This window comes from Hydra vulgaris, chromosome 09 (genome assembly GCF_038396675.1).
Source record: "Hydra vulgaris chromosome 09, alternate assembly HydraT2T_AEP".
Taxonomy (NCBI): Eukaryota; Metazoa; Cnidaria; class Hydrozoa; order Anthoathecata; family Hydridae; genus Hydra; species Hydra vulgaris.
The window spans coordinates 52232038-52241781 of NC_088928.1; the positions used below are offsets into that span (position 1 = coordinate 52232038).

The following is a 9744-nucleotide window of genomic DNA, read 5'->3' on the forward strand; positions in this document are numbered from 1 at the left end:
TTGGATTGTTCTTCAAACCGCCTGAGCCGTTTTTAACAATTTAATCTAAAAAATGCATTCAAATTTAGGCGATTATTAATTTTTATCAATATTTTAATCAATAAATTGAGAAAATATATTGCAAAATAACTTAACTTAACATTTAGTTATATCTAATACAAAATATTGTAAAATATCGAAACCAAACGATACTTTATCGGAACGTATCGAATCGTATCGAAACTCAAAAAGTATCGTTATACATTTTTAGCGATAAATTATGCGATATTTATCGCTAAAAGCGATACTGATATCGTGGATATCGAAACCCAAACGATATTTTATCGGAATCATATCGAAATATATCGGATCATATTGAAAACCATTATCGTAAAAAATATCGGTTAGTTTCGATATTTCGATAACGATACGCAGATGCCTCAAAAAGATCATTCCTTTTTTGTGTATGTTTCTCTTAAGTTAACTATTTTAATTACATTATTGTTATAATCAATATTAGAAACATTTGACTAATATTACTGAAATTTTTATTTAAACATAAATAAACCTTAAAAAAGAAACAAAAACAAAAAAAATAAAACAAAAAAAAACAAAACAAAATCATTCTAAAAAATTTAATTCTAATACGTTAAAACATGCAGTAGAGTAGCTGCATTTGCACATCATTACACTTGATGTTTTATTATATCATTCCTTTTTTCAATGTTACAAAAATTTAATCAATATAGCACTAAAACAGACTGAAGACTAAATTAAGGGCATAACATTTTTCTCAAAATCTCCTGCCATGTTTCCTGGTGGTAAGTATTGCGCAACTACAACCGTTTGTTCTCCTTTTGTCGCAACACCAAATCCAACTTTCTTACTTCCTCTCCATACCAATTGGGTGAAATGTCCCGTTTCTTCATTGTAACTAGGGTCGTCATAGTCGTAGTTTTCAATTTCAGAGTACCTTAATTTTTTATAAAAAGGTTAGTTTTAGTTTATAAAATAAATGTTTTTATCAATTGATAAAATGATAGCATACAATATGAAAGCATACAATATGAAAGCATAACATTACTAACCAGCTATTACTAGCATCATCGCAAACATTTTGAGATTCACCTCCTGTACTCATATATAAGTTCTCCCCATATTTACCACCGCTGTGTTTAAACAAGTCGTTGGAGGCTAAGTATTCTGCATATTTTTGTGCACTCTTTGTGAGAACTTTATCCAGAACCAATCGAGGTGTCTTTTCATGCTTAGCTCTCAATCTGTTATGCGCTTTCAAACAGTTATCTATAAAAAAAAAGTTCTCTACCGAGTATAATAAAGTCAACAATAGAATTAATAGAAAAACCAGTTTGTAAAAACACCAATAAAGATGTTTGTAACATAAAACAAATTTTATTGATTAAATTTAAGTATTGTATATGTAATCTTACTGCTTTGATCCGACGCACGCTTTCCAACTAAACTGCTATCTACAAAAATAAAAATTTTTATATCAAATTATTATGAAGGTAATAAATTTTTTCTTAACCATTTTTCCAACTTTATATATATATATATATATATATATATATATTATATATATATATATATATATATATATATATATATATATATATATATATATATATATATATATATATATATGTATGTATGTATATATTTATGTGTGTGCGTGTGTGTGTGTGTGTGTATGTGTGTAAGTGTGTGTGTGTGTGTGTGTGCGTGTGTGTGTGTATACATATATAATATATATATATTATAATTTCATTATTTTTCTGTTGTTTTTTTTTTAGTTTTATTAAGTGGGTAACCAAACGATAAAAGAACCGTTTTGCGACGCCCATTTCACAATTGTGAAATGGGCGTAATGTGTGTAATGCTTAAACTTGTAAGTTAATGCATTAGCACAAGATTTTCCTTCAAATCATTATTAGTGCAATAAATTGAAAAATAAATTAAAATTTAAAACTTACAACTATATGAAACCAACAAAACTGAGATAGCAACTTGTGCAAACATTTTTTTGCTGTCCTCTCAAAAAAATTCCCAATTTATCAGAAAGAACAGTATTTTTCTATTGGTTCGTGTCGTTAATCTATAATCCATTTAATACTGAATTAATTAGAATGGTTTTGAAAAGTATGCCAAATATATCTGTATATTAATATATAAATGTAAAGGTGTTTAGCAATATTTTATTAAAATTGACAGGCTTTCGTGACACCAATTTTTTTTTCAATTAATGTTTAATAATTATTTATTTAATCATATTCGATAAGTATTTTTTATAATAACAATTGGGATCTACTACAAAATACTTTATTTATGGTACATTTGGATAAAATTATTTTAACAACAGTTTACATTGGTTTTACTTTTTATGGTTTTTGGTAATTCTTTAAGTCGTCAAAGGTCTCTTTTTGAGAAGGAAAGAGACTCTATATTAAAGAACTTTTCACTTTTTTTATATATAAAACACTTTGTTCTTTATTGCAGGGAAAGTTACGGCTTTAAGTATCAAAATCTAGTCACATCGAACATTATTTGATATTAAATAGCGCCTTTAACTTTAAATTTGTACACCTGTATAAAAATACTAGGTTAATTTTAGCGCACTTTTCTAAAAGTATACAACTCACTCAAGGTTTAAATTGATGACGCAGTCAAATTATTCTTATGAGTTTTTTTCAGCTTCAATTAAAATTTTAATTTTAGGATAATAACTATAACCCTCTAGAAAAATTTACTGTTATAGAGATCAGAGATCAGAAGTTATAAAGAAATGTAAATCTACTAAATTCTGCTTTGTACCGTTTAAATTCTTTTGTAAAAAAATTTAATATAGAAGTAATCCGTAAAAACACAACTAATAAGCAATTATTGTAAAAACTAAAGTAATTTCTAAAGAAATGATATAAAACAGTTGTTTTATATATTCTATAAAGCGTGTAGAAGTTTAAAGGAACTTTCTAGGCCCGATTTTTCTTTTTATATAATATATAATAATATTCGAAATGGTTTTTAGTACTTTTCTAAAAACGGTAAAAATGTCTACCTTAAGGCAAGATATGTGTTCAACCGTATGTAAGGTATAATTTAAGGTAGAAAACTAAACCCTTTAAGGTAAAAAAGTGTATGACACTTGATGATTTGTACTATATTTCCTAGTTTAAAAGATTGAAAGTTATATTTTGCTATGGTCGATATATCACATATTCTACACTAACGGATCCAGGGGGAGGGGGGAAGGGATGGTCCTCGACCAGATTTTAAAAATTCTAATGTAAAAATTTATAATGTCTTTTTCTATATTTTGTGAGATTTTAAAAAAAGACGTTTATAAATAGCGATATCACACTAGCTGTTTTAGAGTTGACAAATACGTTTTATTTTTCTATGAAATTAAATATTTCAACAAATTTTTATATTATTATTATTTTATGTTTCTCACCTTGCTTTTAATGCTAGATAGTTTAGACTGAATTTAAAGTAATTTTATTTGAAAAAGCAAGTAAAATATATAAACTTTAAAACAAAAAAAGACCAAATATTTGATTTACAATTAAATTTTAGAAAATAAAACAAATAGATTTTTCAAGCTGAAATAAAACTCTAAAGTGTATATATAAAATTTCTATATAAGATGCTAAGTTCTATAGTTAAAAAAAATATCTTTAGTATTTGTCCCTGTTTGTCTAGAATTTTAAGCACCAGTCAAGGCGGTGACAACGGATTAGTTATGTAAATCCTATATTATAGTTCTAATTATATTTAAACGACCAGTTAATCCAGCCGAATGAACGTTTCAAACAGTACATGTTAGATTTGTTAACATATTGATTAGCTGATAAGATATTTACACTGGAACCATATGACATCATTAAGTCTTTAATTTACAAAATTTTTCAATTTATAGAGTATTCATTAAAATATTTGTTGTAATTACATTGTTTTAAGCTATTATATATACGGCATCTTCATTTAGTTATATTTTTATTTATTTATACAAAAACATTTAAGACGACAAGGTTATAGTAAAAAAGCTGATAGCAAAAAACTGTAAAAAAACAAAACAATTTATTTTAAAAATTTAGTTAACAACAATTTTTTATTTGGTAAAAATAGAAAGCATAAAACTTAAATGCCTAAATAATTGTCTAAATAATTGCCTATATAATAAATAAAAATATATTGTCTCTAAAATAAATATATTGTCTATATAATAAATAAAAATATATTTTCTATGCAATAAATATATATTGTCTATAAAATAGAGTGTCGAAATATATTTTTAATACATAATTTTGATTATTTGAAAATATTCTTATAATACATAATTCTAATAAAATGAGAATATGGTTCTTTTGACATCGAAAGTCTATATAAATACCATTAACATATTGCTTATTAAAGTTTTTTTGTAATTAGTATCATACAAATAAAAGTTGAATTACTTAGGTGCAACTTCCTTACAGAAGTTACACATAAGTTTCACATTTAGCACTTTGAGAAACATAACTATTATTGCAAAACGCCAGCACTAAAAAACTTGTTAAAAATGAAAATAAAGTTATGATGAAATCTTATCAATGAAACAGACATTAGTAAAGTTTTATGTACTATGATGTCTTGAGAATATTTTTTAGATAAAAAATTGTGCTATACTTATTTAGAAGATTTAACAATTAATTTGACCAAAACCTTCAACCAAACCAACCTACTAAATATATTAGAGTTGTGATTATCTTTCTTGAACAAATTTTTAAGTTTTAGAAAAATGCCAAGGGGTCGTCCATATAGTACCTACACTCATAGGGGGGAGAGAAGGGGGTCTTCAAATAACGCACGAAAGCGTATGGGGGGGGGGGGAGAGAAGGGTTCAATTTGAAAGTATGTAGGCAAATGTTTTTGACTGATTAACGACTTTTAAAAAAAACAAACATACCGTATCATTGCTGCCCATAAAATGCCAGGTAACTAATAGAAAAGTTAATTTTCTGACCAAAGATCCAAGTTTTCCAACATAAAAGGTATAAGGGAGTCGATGATATAGTGTTCCTCTATGCACACACGTTCCACCCCTTATACGCTGGCCCTAAGTAAGCTGACTTGGATTTCAGAAAACTATTTTTTTGAGTCTTCAAAAAACAGGTTTAAGCAGTGCCGTGGCTAATGGGTCAGAGGCCCCCAAAAAATTGGTAATTAGGTTCCGAAAATCTTAAAACTATTTCCGCTAGGTATTGCTAAAAAAAAAAAAACCTCCTTGAATTTGCAAAAAGACCTCTAACTTTACTAGGTCACCCCCATCCCCAAATGGGGTGTGTGGGGAAGGCTAGCCCCGGTTCTGAATTTTAGGTTTGTTTTTTAATATATTACTTATCTCATATATATATATATATATATATATATATATATATATATATATATATATATATATATATATATATATATATATGTATATGCATATATTTAAACAACTATAAAAAGTATTCTACACAATAGAGTGCTCAATGTTCTTAAAAGAACAGAGAAATTACATATTAGTAGAAAATCACTTAACAAAAATTTTTTCCATTTAACACTGTGTTTTATCAACAAAGATTCATCAGAAATGAATGATCAAATTAATAAAACTTCAATTTATACCAAAAATTAAATTACAAGAAGTTGCAAATGTCTTAACTACTGTAAATTTTCACACATTTGTGGAATTTGCTGACACTATTATAAAAAGAATTCTTTAGAAATGATTACTTATGCTATTTTTTTAAATGTTTTTTTAAAAAGGGTAGTTAATGTAAATATTATTTGAACTCATTTATTTTTATCGTTTTTTAGGAGAAACTTATTTTCGTGCCTACATTTAGAAATTAATTCCGATCTTTTGTTTAATAAGGATTCTTGATTTGCATGTGTAACTATTTCAAATTTTTATTGTAGGCATAGTATGTATTTTTTGGAAATATTGTTATATGCAGGCGCTGTTTTAAGGATAGACCAATTCAGTATAAAACATCAATATTTTTTTCTTTTAATTCCCATATGTATTTTGACAGCATGGTGTCTTTTGAATACTTTTTATTCTTGAAAAATTGCTTATGATTGGCAAAACATTTTTTCCATTCACCCTCTGTTATGCCAATATATTGTTTATCAGGTACATTCTTAGAGGAAACAACACGTTTATATATCACATTTTTTGATAAACAACTTCCACTCATTGGACAATTGATTTTTTGTTTACAATTAAAATTTTCTGTAGTTTTTTCATTTAGGATTTCTTTTTTGTTTAACAAAGCCTTATTGTGAACCAAATTACATTTCTAGTTCTATTTCGTTTTTTTGTATTCTTTTTTTCAAGGTTAAATTTTAGTTCAAAATTTTCAAAACCACTTTTTTTTAGGCCATCTTCAAATATTCGTTTAGAGGAATTGAATACATTTTCATTTGAGGAGTTTTGGTTTCGTCTGTTATTAATTGAAATCGGGATTTGTTTTAGAAATTGGGGTGGATGGTTAGAGTTAATGTTAATATATAATAGTTCATCGTTTGGTGTTTTGAAAGGCTTATATGAATTTTCAGAGAGGTTAAATGTGTCATCAAGAAAATTCACAATTTTTAAATTTATGTTTATTTCGATTTGAAAGCCAATATTTTTTAAAATTTTGATAATATCTTTTCTTATTTTGTCGAGCTGTGGACCAGATTTTCTACGCATTACTATTAAACCATCGTCGCGATAAAGGCCTAAATCTTTTATATTGATTATTTAACTTAACAAATCTAAAATGTATAGTCCAACAAATTCACAAATTTCTGCTCCGTCATAACTGTCCATTGTTACATCAAAGCATTTATGTATGTTTTTCTTTTTCCAAGTTTCCTTATTAAAATAAAGTAAGGTTTTCTACAATGTTTTATTATACGGATTGTGTCATCAGGAATATGTGTGGCTTTTTGCAAATTCAATAGTCTTATCTAAAATATCTGCGGTTATTGAGGGGTAAAAATCATTAATGTCAAATTGAATAAATGTACAGTCATTTTTATTTTTGATTATGGAGAACTAATTTATAACATCAGTGGTATTTTTCCACTGTAGCAAATTTAATTTATTTCTAAGAATATTATTAATTTTGTCCAATTTTTATTTGCTTACATGTCCAATCTCACTTTTTGAGGGAACCAATAACCTACAAGGAAATTTGTTTTGAAAATTTGGTTTATGGTCGTTTAGTGTTACGAAGGCTTGGGCAGGGGCAATTGATTCGATTCCATTATCAAGGTTTATTTTTTTAGCAATACTTTGCGCTTCTAAATTAATTGCCTTTTCCAAATTTTTAGGGGCTTTTTAATAAGAACTAGTAATATTGTCGCGTAAAATTTTTTCATAGTTTTCTGTTGTGAGTTGGTAAATATTATTTGTTTTATCAGCAAAAACCAAAAAATTAGAGTTTGATTTTATTTTTTTAACATCTAACTTTAATTCCGTTTGAAATTCGTTTTTTATAGGGCGAAACTTTATTGTTTTAATTAAATGTAATAGGTCATTTTCAAAATTTTCCAAATCAGGTATAAAAGGTGGGGTATTTTTTGTTTTAAATCCATAATTAGCATTATTATTAAATGTATCATCTGTTTTTGTATTTGGTTTTAAGAAAAAATGGGCTTTCCAACGAATTCTTTTTATAAAATGATCAACTTTTTCAATCAAAGAAATAGTATAACTTTTTTCATCTAGTATAGGTATATTTTTCAACGAGCAATTGAGAGTGCTCAACAAATGTTAATAAGGAGCCTAATATATAATTAAACAACTTTAAAAAGTATTCTACACAATAGAGTGCTCAATGAAAATCACTTAACAAAAATTTAAAAAACATTTTAAAAAATAGCATAAGTAATCATTTCTAAAGAATTCTTTTTATAATAGTGTCAGCAAATTCCACAAATGTGCGAAAATTTACAGTAGTTAAGACATTTGCAACTTCCTGTAATTTAATTTTTGGTATAAATTGAAGTTTTATTAATTTGATCATTCATTTATGATGAATTTTTGTTGATAAAACACTGTGTTAAATGGAAAAAATTTTTGTTAAATTGAGTTTCTACTAATATATATATATATATATATATATATATATATATATATATATATATATATATATATATATATATATATATATATATATATATATATATATATATATATATGTATATATATATATATATGTATATATATATATATATGTATATATATATATATATATATATATATATATATATATATATATATATATATATATATATGTATATATATATATATGTATATATATATATATGTATATATATATATATATATATATATATATATATATATATATATATATATATATATATATATATATATATATATATATATATATATATATATATATATATATATATATATATATATATATATATATATATATATAAACGTTCCTAGTCAGCGCTTACGAAACTTGTTATTTTTTGTTCTCGTTTTTTTTTTTTTTTTTTTGCCTTTTCTCGTAAGCAACTTTTATAGAGAACGAAAAGTACATACATCGTCTATCAAACAGCCTGACTCGCAGCGGAGTGCTGCTACATTGACTGAGGGTTTGGTTTGGGTCAGCATCAAGGTCAAGGTTACGGTTACGGCAAGGTTTAAATATGTTTATATAAACTGTAATTAATCGTTTTTGTAAATAGATAAAAATAAAATGAAATATAATATATCATAAAGAAATAAAAATAACAAAAATAAATAAAAAAAACATATTTTTATAATAAAAAATAGACTTAAACATGTATAAATAAAAATAGAAATACGATAAAAATTAAAAAATATTTATATTAATGATAAAAATAGTAAAGAAAAAGAAAAAAAACCAAATAAAACGGGAACAAAAAAACATGTCCCCGTAAGCGCTGACTAGAAATGTATATATATAAATTAGTAAAAACACTTATCTAATTTTTGATTACTTCAACACTGTGTTTCACCATCAGTTTCATCACTGTGTTTCATCACAGTGTTGAAGTAATCAAAAATTAGATAAGTGTTTTTAGTAATTTATTATTGCTCTGTTCTTTTAGAACATTGAGCATTCTGTTTGTAGAATACACTAACATAATTTATATATATGTATATATATATATATATATATATATATATATATATATATATATATATATATATATATATATATATATATATATATATATATATATATATATATATATATATATATATATATATATATATATATATATATATATATATATATATATATATATATATATATACATATATACGTTTAAATGGTTTTTTAATGGATGGGGGGAATATATCAACTTTAAAAAACGTACACTCTAATTTAAAAATTATTTCTTAATTAAAAAAGACTTTTTTATTTATTAAAAAAAAGGCGGTATTTCATAAGGGTACGTACTTTTTAGGTAGGGGAGACTTAAAAGTATGCATGTCAATAGGGGGAAGAGGAGATCTAAATTTTTAGCGTACGTACTTTATGGACGACCCCTAAACATTTAAATAAACTTTCAATAAATTTTAAATAAATTGAAATTGTTTTGGATTTCACACGAAAGTCAACCAAAAATTTATAATTTAATTGTTGTTATCTACACACTCATAACAATTGTTTTAAACGTTTTGGTGAAACCCTTGTCTGATCTTGTAAGTTCAATTCAGCAGTAAAA

The 9744-nt window shown here is 25.0% G+C and overlaps 1 protein-coding gene across 1 annotated transcript; it reads right to left on the reverse strand.

The window, feature by feature from the left end:
* Window positions 1-600: 600 nt before the first annotated feature.
* On the reverse strand, window positions 601-2104 carry LOC136085129 (Golgi-associated plant pathogenesis-related protein 1-like). The gene is made up of 4 exons (XM_065806436.1): window positions 1974-2104; window positions 1431-1469; window positions 1068-1284; window positions 601-952 (listed from the first exon to the last, which is right to left on the reverse strand). Exons 1-4 carry the CDS (start codon window positions 2017-2019, stop codon window positions 748-750), a joined length of 507 nt encoding a protein of 168 aa, XP_065662508.1. The 5' UTR covers window positions 2020-2104; the 3' UTR covers window positions 601-747.
* Window positions 2105-9744: the final 7640 nt, after the last annotated feature.